General features: G+C 35.9%; 4 protein-coding genes across 6 annotated transcripts; 1 reads left to right on the top strand and 3 right to left on the bottom strand.

Moving 5' to 3' along the window:
• Positions 1–1,567: 1,567 nt before the first annotated feature.
• LOC113351945 (uncharacterized mitochondrial protein AtMg00810-like) lies at positions 1,568–2,089 on the bottom strand. The gene has a single exon (XM_026595849.1). It carries the CDS (start codon positions 2,087–2,089, stop codon positions 1,568–1,570), a length of 522 nt encoding a protein of 173 aa, XP_026451634.1.
• A 3,881-nt stretch (positions 2,090–5,970) lies between these two features.
• On the bottom strand, positions 5,971–8,656 carry LOC113351944. The gene is made up of 4 exons (XM_026595848.1): positions 8,286–8,656; positions 7,969–8,160; positions 6,232–6,354; positions 5,971–6,183 (listed from the first exon to the last, which is right to left on the bottom strand). Exons 1-4 carry the CDS (start codon positions 8,595–8,597, stop codon positions 5,971–5,973), a joined length of 840 nt encoding a protein of 279 aa, XP_026451633.1. The 5' UTR covers positions 8,598–8,656.
• A 221-nt stretch (positions 8,657–8,877) lies between these two features.
• LOC113349106 lies at positions 8,878–14,420 on the bottom strand. 3 transcript variants are annotated; one of them, XM_026593026.1, is made up of 9 exons: positions 13,620–14,420; positions 13,374–13,433; positions 13,171–13,260; positions 11,939–12,001; positions 11,694–11,752; positions 11,489–11,578; positions 9,429–9,931; positions 9,133–9,285; positions 8,878–9,035 (listed from the first exon to the last, which is right to left on the bottom strand). In XM_026593026.1, the coding sequence occupies exons 1-7, from the start codon at positions 13,729–13,731 to the stop codon at positions 9,881–9,883; spliced, it is 525 nt and encodes a 174-aa protein (XP_026448811.1). In that variant the 5' UTR covers positions 13,732–14,420; the 3' UTR covers positions 8,878–9,035; positions 9,133–9,285; positions 9,429–9,880. The 3 variants fall into 3 exon arrangements, with proteins under 3 accessions (XP_026448811.1, XP_026448813.1, XP_026448812.1); XM_026593028.1 differs by lacking the exons at positions 8,878–9,035; positions 9,133–9,285; positions 9,429–9,931; positions 11,939–12,001 and having other exon boundaries at positions 11,111–11,578; XM_026593027.1 differs by lacking the exons at positions 8,878–9,035; positions 9,133–9,285; positions 9,429–9,931; positions 13,374–13,433 and having other exon boundaries at positions 11,111–11,578.
• Positions 14,421–15,317: 897 nt separating this feature from the next.
• LOC113351943 (F-box protein CPR1-like) lies at positions 15,318–16,239 on the top strand. The gene is made up of 2 exons (XM_026595847.1): positions 15,318–15,441; positions 15,725–16,239. The coding sequence occupies exons 1-2, from the start codon at positions 15,318–15,320 to the stop codon at positions 16,237–16,239; spliced, it is 639 nt and encodes a 212-aa protein (XP_026451632.1).
• Positions 16,240–17,699: the final 1,460 nt, after the last annotated feature.

Genomic DNA, 17,699 nt, shown 5'->3' with positions numbered 1-17,699 from the left:
ATTAATGTTTCCTCCCGTCGTTACATTTTCCATCCAAATATCAGTTAGATGTGTCAGCATCAATATACAGTGGAAAAAAGGTACACGTGCCGCATAAACTACCTAAAATACCCTCGTCTTCTTCATCGGTTAAAACTCATCCTAACCCCAAGACCCCCTCATCCTAACCCTTCCCATATCACGTTTCATGAGATTTTAGAATTCTAAAATTAGGGTGTTTTTTTTTATCAAAACAAATTAGAATTTTGTAGATCTGAATATAAGATCACCAAGTCCCATCTTCATTAACTCATTCCCCAAACCCCTATTCTTGATCACTGATTCACTCAAATCCATTAGGCAAGCAAAAATATTTTTTTCAATTCCATTAGGAATTACTAACAGTATATTCATCATTATTAATTTCATCCCGACCCCATCTCCAGTTCCATTTGGATTGATCCCATTAACATCTTTAAGATATTTTATGGATTATTGGATGAATTAGATCGAACATAAACTCGATTTTAGATTTAGATTCAAGTATAGATCGGAGATTGACAATAAATGGTGATGATTTTATGGAACACAATTGGGTTTTGGAGGTAAGGGATGTAAATAAGATTGACGACCCCATTAGTGGTGTATACTTGTCTTTTATTAGAGCAGCAAAATGACATGAAATAGATGTTTAATGTTGGGTGACAAACTAACATGGGTATTGTCCAACTGGTTAACAGAGATTTTGTTTGATTTTTTCGGTTGAATAATTTGTTTTGTTGGGAATCTTAAGTTGGGTTTTGATTTAAAAGTTTATTTGATTTCTCCATTTAAATGATGATCAATGAACAAAAAGTTTGATTATCTATTCTTTTCTGGTTTATGCCGAAGACCCGGCTGGCTTCTGTAAAAGTGACGATGAAGAAGCAAGTCTAGCAAGTGTGTATTGTTCAGACATTTTTGGGTTTTGGAGGTAAGGGATCTTTAGAGGGTATTTTGGGAAGGTGACGAAACACGTGTACAATTTCTGCCACGCGCGCACATGTGCTGACTCAGCTAACTGATTAATGGACGGAATTCCTAACGATAGGAGGAAACACTAATTTCAATCTATTTGGGGAGGAAACACTAATTAGCAATCTTGGCAGGGGAGAAAACGCAAAATAACCCTAAAATATAAATACACAAATTCGGAATCTTTTATACAAACACAGGAGGAAAGAGAATTACAACACATGACAAGCCGTACTCTAGCTAGACCAATACAAACTGAACACGTCAGTTGGACATAGATTAAAATACGGACACCAAAAATAACTGCTAACGTACACAGAGTGTAACAAGAGTGTTACCGACAGAAATAAGAGAGATTACTCTACTAGTCTCCCGCAAACCGAAAGGGAGAAACCACGTTCAGTTTGTTCTTTAGAAAAGTAAACCGCGGTCCTGCAAGTCCATTTGTAAAGATATCATCCAGTTGTTGAATAATAGAGACATAAGAAACCTTGAAAGTATTGTACTGAACTAATTCTCTGATAAAATGATAATCTTTAACTAGATGTTTCATTTTGCTGTGTAGAACTAGATTTCAAGCAAGGGATACTGAGCTTCTGTTATCACAAAGCAGCTGCGGTGAAGAAGGTAGAAAAATGTATAAATCTTTGAGATGTTGATAAACATTTGTACGCAGCTTCTGTAGATCTTCTAGTGATAGTTGGTTGCTTTTAGCAGACCAAGAGATTGGATTATTACGAAAGAACAAACAAAAACCACTTGTGGACCTTATAGTGTCAGGATCTCCTCCCCAATCAGCATCAGTGTAACCGGATACAACAGTAACGCCCTTAGTGAATAATATGTCCTGTCCTAGAGTGCCTTTAATATATTTAAGTATTCTCTTTGTTGCTGATAGATGTGTTGTAGTAGGTGAGTGCATAAATTGACATACCTGATTCACATAGTAGGCAATTTCAGGTCTGGACCAAGTAAGATATTGCAAAGCTCCAACAAGTGATATGTACTCAGTTGAATTTTGAAGTAATTCACCATATTTGGTACTCAGTTTAGCATCTGGTGGACCAGGAGAACTGCAAGGTTTTGCACCTACCATATTGCATTTTTGAAGAAGATCAAGACTATACTAGTTTGATGTAGAAAAATACCAGAACTGCTTCTCCTTACTTCCATGCCCAAGAAGTAGTTGACAGATCCTAAATCCTTTACAATGAAGAATTTTTTGAAGCAAGAGATCATTTCATCACAATAAGTAGAATAACTACCTATAATAAGTATGTCATCAACATACACCAATACAATAGTGATTCTTGAACCCATCTTTTGAAAAAATAATGAAGTATCAGCCAAGGATGGTTTGAAACCCAATTGAACAAGTACATTTAAGGAATTCTCATACTAGGCCTGATGGTATTTTTTACAGTGGTTGTAGAAGTGGTAACTAATATGGTTCGTTGAGACTTGTGAAAACAGATTTTTTTAGACTTAATTTTTATAAATAAAAATAACAAACTCAAAATAAAAAGTGTCGTGAAAATTATGGAGAGACTGGGGAAAGGATTCCGCTATTTACCAATTCCAAAGTGATACTAATTATAACCATGCAATTTCACACGTTCAATTTGATTCTCAACTATTGCAAAAGTAGATTTTTAGAAACAACAAATGTTAACCCAAAGAATGGGACATCAAAACCCTAGGCTAAGTATGTTCCATCAATAAAAGATACAATTGTTTAACAAAAATCATAAAATTTATTTTCAATCTAGGCAAATAATCATAAATAAAAATTCACAAATTAAATAATTGGGAATTACCACTTTTTCATTGACAAGATAGCTTCCTCCGTCGCCCCAAGGATTGGGTCTAGCTCATCATAATGGAAACACGCTCAAAAGTTGATTTCATTTCCCAAAGTGTTTACAAATGATGAAAATGGGAGAAAATGATTAAAACCGGGTTTGTAACAATTATGTTTGTTACAAACTGAACTGTTACAGAGAACGATAAATGATAACTGTCACTACTACTGTAGCAATTACGACTGTTCAACGTGCGTCTTATGTTCTTCGTGTTCTTCACATCAGCAGCAATGGTGATTCTCTGTAACTTAACTTTCCGGCTCTGTTGATGATATGTACCTCTCCTAAACTCTCCGCCCCCTTCTATGACATCAGTCAACTCTATTTATACTCACATGACCTCTATATTTCGCAGTAAATGCAGAAAATCTTCTCAGAGTAAATGCAGTTCTCGGAATATTTGTCTTTCCTTTTTTTTTCTTTGCACGCGCCTAATATTGTCAATTATTCTTACTTATCTCCTTCACGCACCTGTTGTTGCTCGGCACACTCCAGACATGTTCTATACATGAGTTAACCACATGAAATTACACACAATCATGTGTCTTCCTCCACTTCATGTTTCCTTTCGTTTATACGTTCCCTTCTTTTTTTCTCGTTTCTAAGCCATATAACACTTCTGTTTTGACCAAACAGGTTAATTCCAACTCATTCCCGTGAAGAAATCCGAGAAAATCTCGCTCAAAACCAATCCAGAAGATAACGCAGTAGAGAGATAGACTTTCCTGCCAAGACGACTTTGTTTGAACGATGAAGAAGGGGGTGCCCTTATCCGAATTCTGGGTGCCTTTAACAACTGTTCTGAGGGTGCCCTTAGTAATTTAGTGGGTGTCTTTAACACTTTTTTTTGTGGGGGGTGCCCTGAGCACTTTTCTGGGGTGTTTCCAACACATTTCTAGGGCGCCTTTAACACTCCTCTGTGGTGCCTTTAGTAATTTTCACAGGGGATCCAAATGGCACTTTGCGAGCAACTTCTTCCATAAGAGTTTATTTCTCCAAAGGCATCTATACACACATAAAAACACCAAAATTAGTACAAAATCGAGCACTAACAATGCAGACATTGAGGACAATTCAGAAACAAAAATGTGTCTATCAAGGCCCTTGGTGACTCTTTGAGTCCATAGATAGACTTATGTAATTTGCATACATAGTCAGGATGATCTTTGTCTTGAAAGCCAGGTGGTTGCATCATATAAACTTCCTCTTGTAAGTATCCATGCAGAAATGAGTTGTTTACATTTATTTGTTTTATGTCCCAATTAAAGTTAACTGCTAAGGAGATAGCTATCTTAATTATTGTTGGTTTAATGATTGGACCGAAAGTTTCAGTGTAGTCCAAACCCTCAATTTGATGAAAGCCTTTTGAAAACTAGTATGGATTTATACTTATCAACAGTACCATTTGGTTTATATTTAAGTATAAAGATCCATTTACAACCAACCACATTTTGAGATGGATGTGGTGGAACCTTGGTCCATGTATTTGCTTGTTAGAAAGCTTCATGTTCAACAAACATTGAATTCCTCCACTTTGGATGTTTGTTAGCCTGTGTAAAGCAAGTTGGAACTGGTGGTGACACTTCAATAAGTAAAGTTGCATGCAAAACATGTTTAGTGGCAAAAAATGCTTTTGGTTTAAAAATACCATGTTTATCCCTTGTAGTCATAGGATGTGTAGAAGTATCTGTAGCAACTGTTGGAGCTGAAATAAGTACAGAAGTATCAGAAGTAACTTCAGTAGATGAAGTAGTTGAAGCTGAAATAGTATGACTAGAAGTATTAACAGTGTCAGGTGCATTGGTAACTGAGGAAGCATGAGAAAAACCCCTAATATTTTCAGAAGTAGTTACTTGACTATCTGGTAGAGTTGATCGACATGATTTATATGGAGAATTATGTGCCAAATTAAGGAAAACATTGTTCATTGAATATCACATGTATGGATATGTAAACTCTTCCAGTGCTATCCCTTTATGGTTTGATTGTATCCTAAAAAGATATAAGAAATACTTCTAGGATGTAGTTTGTTTGTTGTGTAAGGTCTTAACCAGTGAAAGCACAGATACCCAAAAAACTTTAAGAACTTATAATCAGTTGGTTGCTTCTAAAATAAAACCTGAAATGGAGATATAGACTGAAGTAGTTTTGTTGGTAGTATATTTATCACACAGTCTGCTGTTTGTAAAGCATCAACCCAATAATATTCTGACAATCCTGATTGAATTTAAGAAAGTTCTAGTTATTTCTAACAAATGCTTGTGGTTAGATTCATCAACCCCATTCTGCTCAGGGGCATGAGGGCACATTAGTTCATGACTAATTAATACCAGTTGTATTAAGAATATCACCAAATTCATTATTAACAAACTCTCCTCCACCATATGTTCTTATAACTGAAATATGTGTGGAAAATAGTTTTTAAGCAAATGACTCAAAACAATGAAATATAACTTTAAAGTCATTTTTATTCTTTAGTGGATAAACCTAACAAAACTTTGAAAAATAATCCACTATGTTGACATAATATTTGTATCCAATTATAGAATTGATAGGAGCATGTCCCCAGACATCCATGTGTAAAAGATGCAAATGATAAGTGGATATAGAAAGAAAAGAAAAAAAAATACTAAAAAGGGTTGTTTATGACTCCTAGTTAACTGACAATCATTGCAGAATAAAGGTTTATTAACTGCTTTACTCAAACCTAAAGATTTACAGACTTTGGACATATACTCAAATGAGGGATGAGCAAGTCTTCTATGATAGTTCAACTGAGGTGTTGATAGTTGATAAAGCTGTAATAGTTATTGAATTAGGTGACTGGTGATGACTTGAAATATTGCAGTATAAGGGATATAGACCATTCTCAGTTGAACCTTGAAATATAGTCTTCCCCAACTTGAGATCCCTAATGGAATAACCAGTCGAATCGAAAGTTAATGAACAAGTATTTTCACTAGCAAACTTGTGCAAAAAAAAAATTGCTAGAGGACTTAGGCACATGAAGTGTTGTTCGGTTTAAATTCATAGTTAGGAATAACAATATCTGACTACCACAATGAGAAATTGACATACATTCACCTGAAGCAGTATTAATCTTGTCAGAACCATTTTAAGGAGCAGACATATGCAAGTTGTTCATGTTTGAAGTCAAAGGATTTGTAGCACCAACGTCAAAGTACCAAGGATTCTCTCCAAGAATACCAGCACTATAAGGACCATAAGGCATCATTGCAGAGAGATTTTGAGGAGCAACATGTCCCTGATAAGAAAAATTTCTCCTATGACGACACTCCGCAGCTGAATGTCCATATTTGAAAAATATCTGAGATGTAGGTCAATCATTTATCATTATTGGATACGAATTAGATACATGATAACCATAATTTCCAGTGAAAGAACGAGAACGACCACCACCTCTACCTGAATTGTAACCTCTACTTCTACCACCACGAAAATTATTATTTGCACCACCACAGGAATGCATTTGATTGTTCTAATTGTTGTTGTGGTTAGAATTAAAAGTAGAAGAACTATAACTTGCAAGAAATGCTTTAGAATTAGCATCAGACACAATAGTTTGTTTGGATTCAGAGATGTTGATTTCCTCACTTAGTAATAAATTGTGTAAATTCCTAAAAGAGACAACTGGATGTTTGATTCTAATTGAAGTGCAAAAAGAAGAGTATTCGGAAGGTAGTCCTCTTAGAACAGAGACAAGCAATTAACTATCACTAATAGTATATCCACAAGAAACAAGAGAATGCGGATCTTGCTTATTTCATATATGTAAGTAGTTACCAAGAAGTACCTAAATTGATGTTTTGAAGCTTTGTTCTCAATTGAACAACATGATCCAGTAATTCTTTAGAAGTTATAGAACCAGCAACATAAGAGATTACATTTGGAGAAATTAAGTTAATAAGAAGTAAAAGAATTGTAGTATTAATATCTTTCCAAGAAGTATAGAGAGGACTGATTGTTTGAGTGGTTCATGTCTCCATGGAAACAACTGCATCTGGGCACGAAATTGCACCAGTAACATAGCCAAGAATGTGGAGTTTCTTTAACACATGAGTGATTAGAGTTCTCCATGTTAAGAAATTCTCGTATTGAAGTTCAAGAGGTATGATATTAGACAAAGTATTAAGAGGAATTGATGTGATTGAGTTTATTTGGTTTTCTTGATTTCTTGCCATTGATGCAGATATGGAAGAAAGAAAATGAAGACGAAGATTGAAGAAAGAATTTGCAGAAAATTAGTGGCGGAAAGCATAATCTGAATGGATTGAAAACCCTAGGTTTTGTCCGATATCATAATAGAATTGGTAAAAATTATTTTTTATTAAGGAAGAAAGAAAACAGATAAAATCTTTTATACAAACACAAGACAAGCAGAAGGAAGATAATTACAGCACATGACAAGCTCTACTCTAGATATAACAATACAAACTAAACACGTCAGTTGGACACAAATTAAAACATAGACACCAAAATTAATTGCTAACGTACACAGAGTGTAACAAGAGTGTTATTGATAGAAATAAGAGAGATTAATCTCTACTAAAACAACAAAGAAATTATGTGGCGTCTCAAAATATCTTTAGTCATAGTGACCAGAAAGACCTGACTCGGGTTACTATGTTTTCTTTTTTTTGTTGTGGTTCTTCTTAATTCTAGGATCGATATATCTGTGATTCCGAAATAGGCTAACCCAATATGTAGAACGAAACATTTCATAAAACAATGATAATCCAAACCATACAAACAAGGACGTAGGAGCACAACCAAGCAATGCTATAGGAACTAGCTCTTGCGGGAACTTCTCTCCAACCACGATATACAACAATGCACCAAAAGCTGCAAGTATTGAGGCCATAGAAATGAAAAGTGTTGAAAGCCCTATAATTAACTTTTGTGGTAGAGACAAAAGGAAGTCCATTTCCGAATATCTTGATGTATATATCGCTAAGAATATGAGAACCGATGTTATAGAAGAGAATAAAGCTAAGGCATCAGCTACCACAAACACCAAAAATGACACCCGTCCCAAGAAAACTGGGGAACCATTCTTAGTGCTATCCAACTCACTAATAAGACCTCATCGTACAGTGAAAGCAGCTGCAAATGCTACTGTAGCAATGAGGGCACCCACTATCATGCACGATCCGGATGTATCTTTCATCCAAACCTCCCCTTCGTTTAGTAAGTCTTTGTGTTCTTTTGTAAATACAACTTGAGCCGTATGTCCTTCCTTATTTCTCTTGAACTTATCATTTTTTGGCATAATGCTTTCTACACCCTGCACCGGAAAATAGTATTTACATTTGATATCATAAAAATTATGCTTATCCTTTTAGGAAAATAAAAACATGAAAGTAGAGTGGCATATTATAATAAAAACGTGATCTTCGTACCCTTAATTACCTTATACCATTGTAATTCTCGTTGAATCTGAAGAGCTACACCAGATACCAAATCGAGTTGAATAGGAGGTGCTAACTTGGCAGCATAATACAAGATGGTATTCTTGTTACCATCTGTTTCAGAAAGCAGGCTAAACTTTTCTCCGTATGTGTCACCAAAATCGCATAACATACTCACTATTATGTCGTTACGCTCTGCTATAGCCATTTGTATCATTGTTTGATTTGCTATCTTCCGCCAAACCAGGTAATCGAACTGTTCAAGACACTCGGCTACAAATTCTATGATTCCATGCTTTATAGCTATCTTCATGATGTCGGGCTTAGATTGAAAAAAATTTATTATCTCAGGAGTACTATTTGCATTACGAAGCTCCACCAACATTTGTTTGAGCAACACAGTTGCTTGTAGGTGCATCAACTTATGGTTTTATGATTTTTTAAGATGAGGCACTGAAATAAGAGTCAAAACAAAGCACTATGCATTAAGATGAAAAACTACGACAATTCATATGGTTTCCAAAATGTCAAGTGGCATTTGAATGTATCTGGATAGCTATTTCATGGGAAAAAAAACCTCGTGTCAAACAAAGCATGAGGATTCCTGTATGTTTGGTTAAGGAAAAGCTCTCCTCTGTTTTGGCATACTCTGGAGAGTTCTCTTTATCTCTTTCAGTGCATTCTGCAGAGTATTGGAAAGTGTTTGGCTCCGCCGTATGGACGTATGTCATATTCATGTCCACGTGAATTACTGTTGCATTTGGAAAAATTCAATTAACAACCAGTATATGGTTATTCCTTCGCTAATTGATATGCACAACATGGAGTTAGGGTGATGACAAACTAACATGAATAGATGCGGGTCTGCCACCATGTCAGCTTAGTCCCACTTGGAAACACAAACAGCTTTCGAACCAACAACTCTAATCCACACATATTATGTTGCGGTGAATTCTCCATGACCAATTTCGGAAACCGTTTGACAAGACAAAATGCCAAATCTACAAACAAAGCGTACATTTAATTTTCGCACATCAACCATATAACGAAGCAAGAATTTCTACTCGCCGAATATTTAAGCTAAGTTAAAAAAGAAGAAGAAAGAGCTTGAATGATTGGAGCTTAATTAAATTTGGTCACTTACCATAGAAATTAGCATCTATTGCGCTGCATATTAACCTAGCACCATCAGGACCCGAGAACGGACTGTTAGGATCCTCGTCTCTTGTCACTGAGTAAAGATACTCAACCATTTCCTTCTGCCCAAATGTAACAAAAAAAGAGCATATTCGAATGGTGTTCTTCCGTCGTGATTGCGTATCTGAGTCAATTTTGAGTTCTTATGCACCATCATTACAACAGCTTTAATGATTCCACGGCTGGCAGCAGTATGAAGTGCTGTGATACCATTAATACATATTTTGTATTCAAGTACTTTAGGTGTCATCAATTTCATAATCTCCTCTACGAATACTGTCTTTCTATTCCAATATACAGCCAAATGCAATGTTGTACCCAAGTCATGTGTGATTGCTTGATTAATCGCGTCAGGATTGTTCTTAAGAAACTCCTTGGCCGGATCCAAGTCATCGACTCTTAGTGCTTCGTATAGTTGGTCGTTTCTACCAGGAACATAAATTGCCTCGTCTAGTTCATAACACGAGATGCAGCAAAAGTGTGAAAACGATTAATAAATAGTAGGAAATACCAATAGGTCCTAGAAATAATATACTCCATCTGTTCCTAAAAAATAGACTTGTTTCCTTATTTGAGTATGTCAAAAAAATAGGTTTGTTTCCATATGTGGAAAGTCAAATGTTATGATTTTACTAGTACACCCATAGAGGGACCACTTCTCTCTCTCCTTTTTCTCTCTTAATATAAAAAAAGGACCAACTCTCTCTCCCATTTCTCTTATATCAAATGAGTGGGGATCAAGGATAGATTAGGAAAAAACATGAAAAAGTGGCTACAATGATTGATTTTCTTAATTTTTGTGAAAACCAAACAAGCCAATTTTTTAGAAAAGGAGGGAGTATTAAAGAGAGTCTAGTCCAGTTGACCTAGTCAACTGTCTGTTTGGTCCTTTTTGGAAATATATATATATTATAGTTTGGTCCTAGAAATAATGATTTGGTCCTAGGGTGACATCATGGATGATGTAATTGTCATCTTGTCGTGGCAGAAATACCCTTTTGGGTCCATATATATACAAAAAAGGAGTAGAAAATACATTATTTTCAGATTCACTTTCGCTCTCTTCTTTATTTTCTCTCTCTTCTTTATTTTCAGATCTATTTTTTTTTCTTCTCCCCATTTTTTTTCTCTGCTCATGATGAAGAAGATGAAGATATGATGAACGACGACGTTTTGGGTTCTTTTTTCTCTGCTAATGTTGTTGTTGATGATGATGATGACGGAGACGATAAAGAAGATGATAATGATGAAGTTTTTGCGTTTCTTTTTCGTTTTTTGTTGATTTAATGCTGCTGCTGAAGATGATGAAGATGATGTTGTTGATGCCAAAGACGATGATGATGATTTAGTTTTTGAATACGATGTAGTTTTTGTGTTTCTTTTTTCGTCTCTATTGTTTGATGTTGTTGTTGAAGATGATGAACATGATGAATATGATGTTGTTGTTGCTTTTTTGAAGACTATGATGTTTGTTGTTGCTGTTGAAGACGACGAAGATGATGAAGATGATGCTGCTGCAGTTCATTTCTGGAATGAACTCTGGTTTATATAGGTTTTTATCAGGAGTTCATTTTGACGAATGAACTCTGAGTTCATTTGACGAATGAACTCTGGTTTATGTAGGTTTTTATCAGGAGTTCATTTGACGAATGAACTCTGGTTTCATATAGGTTTTTATCAGGAGTTCATTTTGACGAACGGACTCCTGATAGAAGGTGATTTCTGATAAAATAAGTAGAAATTAACAGGAGTTCATTTTGACGAATGAACTGCTACAAAAAATAAGTAGAAATTAACACGGAAGGGTACTTTGGTCCATTTAATATTTTTAAATAATTATGGACCAAATGGAAAAGGTGATTTCTGAAAGGACTAAACAGACATGGGACCATCTAAAAAACGACCAAACGATATTTTTCCTTAATAAATATCAAAACTAAGAAATAAAATTTTGACATGTGTGTGCTGTGTGCATAAACATAGTGAGTCGTATGTACAGGTCATTACCAACTTCAGAGGGCTGCCTGTATTCTTCATCATCACCACCAGGTACCTGTGCAATCTCTTGTTTACCATTGCTGTTCGCATTATTTTTTCCTGATATCAATAGGTTAATGATATGACAATTAGGCACGTATGTGCATATATATATGCACGCCAATTTCAAGAAATTTGGACTAAAGAATTTTATCTTAATTACACAATAATTTACCAATTGGCAGTGATGGAACCAGGATCGTAGGCAAGAAGGAGCAATAAAAAAAGTTCCCACTGCACGGGGGCAAAACATGAACACAAGAGCAAATGTTGGAACTTATTTGTTTGGTACAAATATGCATAAAAAACCTTAGTAATAACTAGCTGATTGCTCTCCGCCCCTGCCAATTGGTTAGTGTTCAATTAATGTTGGATATCCTTCGCACTCCCCACCGGAACGATTAATTAATAATTACTTACCTTTCTGTTTTTGATGATCGGATGATGCTGGTGGTGGTGGATTTTCGACAACTTTGTCTTTTCCTTTATCAGTTTTATTAGAATGAGTACTGCTTCTTAAGATCTCCATCATCTCATTTCGAGTATTTGTATGAGATTCAATGAGTACTTTTAAGTAACATTTTAATGTCTATAATTTCTTCGTCAGGAGATCGATTATCATGACCACCACCAATACTTAATTCTCTAGTAGACATGGTGGTGGAGGAAATTTTCTAAAATGAAGATTGAACTGTGAGTTGGTGAAAATCAGGTATGATAAGGGGTCTAATATATATGCATGGGGGAATATATACTTTTCTTCTTGGGTGAGAAATGCTTTCGTATAAGTTCTCTGACATTAAATTCTTGTTTCCATATACGGGACTCTCAAGTCACGCCCTACCGTAATGAGGCAAGCCAAAAAAGGCCTTATTCCTTCGCCCTTGGTGCAGTGTTTTTACAAGGGGCAGTGTAAAATACCTTGAGTCAATGTTAAGTTTCCATAACCATGCATAAATTTTCCAGCTGTACGCATCCCTGTGTGGCCATTTCCGAAGTGAGGATTTGGAATACTCAGACATACGGAGTATATATCTTTTCAGTTTGTACAAAGGGTTATTTTGGTGCTCCAATTCTCCGCTTTAATTAGGAATTTTTTATGCAAAGCAAATTTTATTAGCAAAAGCTACTTTAATTAGTACTTGGAACTAGTTAATTGCCTTAACTAGCAAAAGCTCCATTTTCCCACTGTTTACCGGATTTTGTCATCCTAGCATACACTATTTAGTTATCCTGTTAATTTGACGAATGAATTCTGGTTTATGTAGGTTTTTATCAGGAGTTCATTTGACGAATGAACTCTGGTTTCATATAGGTTTTTATCAGGAGTTCATTTTGACGAACGAACTCCTGATAGAAGGTGATTTCTGATAAAATAAGTAGAAATTAATAGGAGTTCATTTTGACGAATGAACTGCTACAAAAAATAAATAGAAATTAACACGGAAGGGTACTTTGGTCCATTTAATATTTTTAAATAATTATGGACCAAATGGAAAAGGTGATTTCTGAAAGGACTAAACAGACAGGGGACCATCTAAAAAACGACCAAACGATATTTTTCCTTAATAAATATCAAAACTAAGAAATAAAATTTTAACATGTGTGTGCTGTGTGCATAAACATAGTGAGTCGTATGTACAGGTCATTACCAACTTCAGAGTGCTGCCTGTATTCTTCATCATCACCACCAGGTACCTGTGCAATCTCTTGTTTACCATTGCTGTTCGCATTATTTTTTCCTGATATCAATAGGTTAATGATATGACAATTAGGCACGTATGTGCATATATATGCACGCCAATTTCAAGAAATTTGGACTACAGAATTTTATCTTAATTACACAATAATTTACCAATTGACAGTGATGGAACCAGGATCGTAGACAAGAAGGGGCGATAAAAAAAAGTTCCCACTGCACGGGGGCAAAACATGAACACAAGAGCAAATGTTGGAACTTATTTGTTTGGTACAAATATGCATAAAAAACCTTAGTAATAACTAGCTGATTGCTCTCCGCCCCTGCCAATTGGTTAGTGTTCAATTAATGTTGGATATCCTTCGCACTCCCCACCGGAACGATTAATTAATAATTACTTACCTTTCTGTTTTTGATGATCGGATGATGCTGGTGGTGGTGGATTTTCGACAACTTTGTCTTTTCCTTTATCAGTTTTATTAGAATGAGTACTGCTTCTTAAGATCTCCATCATCTCATTTCGAGTATTTGTATGAGATTCAATGAGTACTTTTAAGTAACATTTTAATGTCTATAATTTCTTCGTCAGGAGATCGATTATCATGACCACCACCAATACTTAATTCTCTAGTAGACATGGTGGTGGAGGAAATTTTCTAAAATGAAGATTGAACTGTGAGTTGGTGAAAATCAGGTATGATAAGGGGTCTAATATATATGCATGGGGGAATATATACTTTTCTTCTTGGGTGAGAAATGCTTTCGTATAAGTTCTCTGACATTAAATTCTTGTTTCCATATACGGGACTCTCAAGTCACGCCCTACCGTAATGAGGCAAAGCCAAAAAAGGCCTTATTCCTTCGCCCTTGGTGCAGTGTTTTTACAAGGGGCAGTGTAGAATACCTTGAGTCAATGTTACGTTTCCATAACCATGCATAAATTTTCCAGCTGTACGCATCCCTGTGTGGCCATTTCCGAAGTGAGGATTTGGAATACTCAGACATACGGAGTATATATCTTTTCAGTTTGTATAAAGGGTTATTTTGGTGCTCCAATTCTCCGCTTTAATTAGGAATTTTTTATGCAAAGCAAATTTTATTAGCAAAAGCTACTTTAATTAGTACTTGGAACTAGTTAATTGCCTTAACTAGCAAAAGCTCCATTTTCCCACTGTTTACTGGATTTTGTCATCCTAGCATACACTATTTAGTTACCCTTTATTACGTATTCTATTAGCAAAAGCTACTTTAAATTAGTACTTGGATCTGTCAGTTAATTGCCTTAATTTATCAAGACTAATGTTCTAATATATAATTACATATTGTGTGAGATCGACATGTTTAGAGTTGTTTTGATAATATATATATATCTCCTTTGATGAATTAATTAATTAATTTGGAGAAGAAAGGTCGATTAGACTCGATATTTCTCAATGTTGAAAAAGATCTGTAAAGTAAAAGAAATAATACTATACTTAAACCAACTCTGAGGAGAAATCCAGCCAAAGATAAAGTTGGGTTCTCTTTTGTGTCAAGCTAATAACCTTGCAATCCTCTCTTTATAAAGAAGAAAACTCGAAGCCACTTGCAATCAATAAACGACCAAAATTCCCTTTGTGTGCCCGGAGCCTGAAGTTTTGGGTGGGTATGGTGGGACACGATGGAAAACAAAAGACCTTGCATCTTAAGGTCCCTAACTTTAGTTATTTGGGTTATGAATAGCTATAAAATCCCATATGCAAGGGTCTGGATATGCGTGGGCTATGTCACATATGCAAGGGTCTGGATATGATTTATGCGAGATTGTGATTTCGTGGGATTGTGTACCTATAAAATCCCATCCCATGTTAACCACGCCACTACACTTCCACGGGGAATCTTTAAACCCTAATTCCCGACGAGCAAACAAAAGTGTCAAGCCTGCAAGAGATCGAAGAAGAGATTTTATCAAGGTTACCAGTGAAATCCATCTTATGTTTCAAGTCCATATGCAAGAGTTGGCATGCGTTACTTTGTAGTCCTAAATTCGTCAAGTATCACCTTAGTCTTACCAGCAAAAACCCTAGAATCATTATTAGAGATACTAAATTCCCCGATTACATGTATTATTCCGTAGGTTATGCTTCGATATTAACAGCGTCAGCATCATTATCGTCAACAACATGCAAGTGTGCCGGAGCTGTTCTAATGGATAATCCAGTGAAAGAAAATAATCGAGGTGGAGGTCGTTATACTAATATTTTGGGATCTTGTAGTGGCTTGCTTTGTCTAGGAGCCACTCACACTCATACTGATTCTTTGGAACCCATCAACCAAACAATATAACGAAATTAATGGCCTCCCATATCGGCTCACTAATTCGTATGGGTTTGGTTACGACAATAAAAATAATGATTACAAGTTGGTATGTATATCAGGGGACGAAGTTCATGTATACACTTTAGAATCCAATTCATGGACAAGAGTCAATACCAGCATCCCTTATAATTGTTGTTTTCCTAAACCAGTTTGTGCGTTTGTAAATGGTGCTCCAAGAGGTTTGCTTAATAATGGTGCTCTTCATTGGCCATGGGCTACTGCCACCGGTGGAATCCGTAAACACATAGTTGCTTTTGATATTAGCAATGAGAAGTTCAGGATTTTACCTTTTCCAGAAGATGTTATGCTACGTCCAAACAATCGTTGTAAGCTTAGGGTTTTGGGTGATTCCCTTTGCTTAGTTTGTCTAGTCCCTGGTCTTCCAGTTGATGTATGGGTCATGCAAAATTATGGAGTGAGAGAATCTTGGACTAAGAAATTCACCAGTACCCAATTTCTTCAACCGTCATTGGCGAATTGGTCTTTAAAAAATGGAGAGATTCTAATACAACTTCAACTAGATTTCGCTTTATATGACCAAAAGAAGAACAGGATTAGGATTCTGGAGTTCAATGGCATTGACAGGTTCAACTATCTTCTTCAATCGGAGAGTTACATGGAGAGCTTAGTTCCCCTATATTCCGGTACTTACACCACAAGCTAGGAAGAAGTTCAAGATGATGGTAATTGGATGAACGTAATTCTAGCTATCTTATTTATGCACTTGGTTTCGTCTTAATTGTTTATGCACTTGATCAGGATAATCTAGTTGATTATTTTGTCTTTAACTTAGATTTCATTTGCATACACCGCATAATTTGGCATATGCCATATAGCTGGCACCATCCTCCATTTTTCCGTCTCATTAATGCTACTTGAGATCATCCAAAGTAAAAAAGAACTAACTAACTATACTTAGCTTGCAAGCAACAAATGACATTGCTGCATTCACTCCACTGCCTAGTTGGTTGTGTATACTCCCTTTTCTTGTACCTCGTCAGTTTTGCTGCAAATTTATCTTTGTGTTGTCGTTAAACAATCTTTGGATACACCAACCATACCTCTCTAATTTCTAAAGGTTAGTTGAACTTTTTAATCTCAATTACCCTACCCACCCCCTACATAGGCTCTCTTAGACTCCAAGTTAAATATGCATTTCCCGCACTTTTCTCCACTGCTACCAGTTTTTTTGATTTATCTGTTACTGTATCACTGAAAACTGTGTTTCCTCCTAGTAGCTTCACAATATTTCGGCCCAACAGAGAAATAGCCCACTTTCATGATCTCTCACTCTTTGCTTGCTTCAAAGCCCATAACGTACGTATTCTTCATCGTATTTTTGTAGTTTCGGTATATATTGTGTTCCCTTTTTCCCGGTGCAAGCACAGGATATCACGTTTATTGTGTGTTTTACTATAAAAATCAACACACGAGATGGTTGTTTGGGCAAGATCCTTCGGGCACCCTTGAAATTTCTTGTAGCTGCGTCTTTGCCTTAATGAACTTTTTGACCTAGCAAAAAAAAAAAAGTTATTTCACTTGTATAGATATAGTTTTTGTTTCTTTTGTTCAGAAAATTTAATTAATATTTAAGAATTACTACAAGGAAAGAAAATAAAGCAAACAAAACAAAAGACACAAACCACCGAGATTCCTAGAGTGATCCGGTATTGGACACGCATGTCTTACTTCATCAAAACTTTGACAAGGAAAATCCGAAGGACAAAACCTTGGCAAGGAAAGAGTAAAATGCGATAAGTCTGAGATTAAAGATACTAATCAAACAAGCCTCACTATAATCTAAATAAAAATAAATCTTCAGTAAATTAGAAAAATTCAGATCTCCTTCGGTATCCAATGAGAAGTTGCGGATGATGAGCGTCTCAGCTCGCGATATAACTATCAAGATAAGATCTTGCGTCCTTCTAATAGCCTCATGAGTGATAGAAGTGTCCCGACGACGTATCCAAGAGAGGAGGGTCCTTCCGCTGACTGTGGATGGCGGGTGCATAGACATATTCGAGGATTTAAATGGTGAGTGATGAGGTTGCATCTTCGGAAGAACGCAATCATTGGAATCACCAGCACTTAAGCTTAATCTACTTAAAGAAGAAACCAGAATAA

The sequence above is a fragment of the Papaver somniferum genome, chromosome 2 (assembly GCF_003573695.1).
Source record: "Papaver somniferum cultivar HN1 chromosome 2, ASM357369v1, whole genome shotgun sequence".
Taxonomy (NCBI): domain Eukaryota; kingdom Viridiplantae; phylum Streptophyta; class Magnoliopsida; order Ranunculales; family Papaveraceae; genus Papaver; species Papaver somniferum.
The sequence above is the reverse complement of the archived record's forward strand: the minus strand, read 5'-3'. Positions and strand labels throughout refer to the sequence as shown.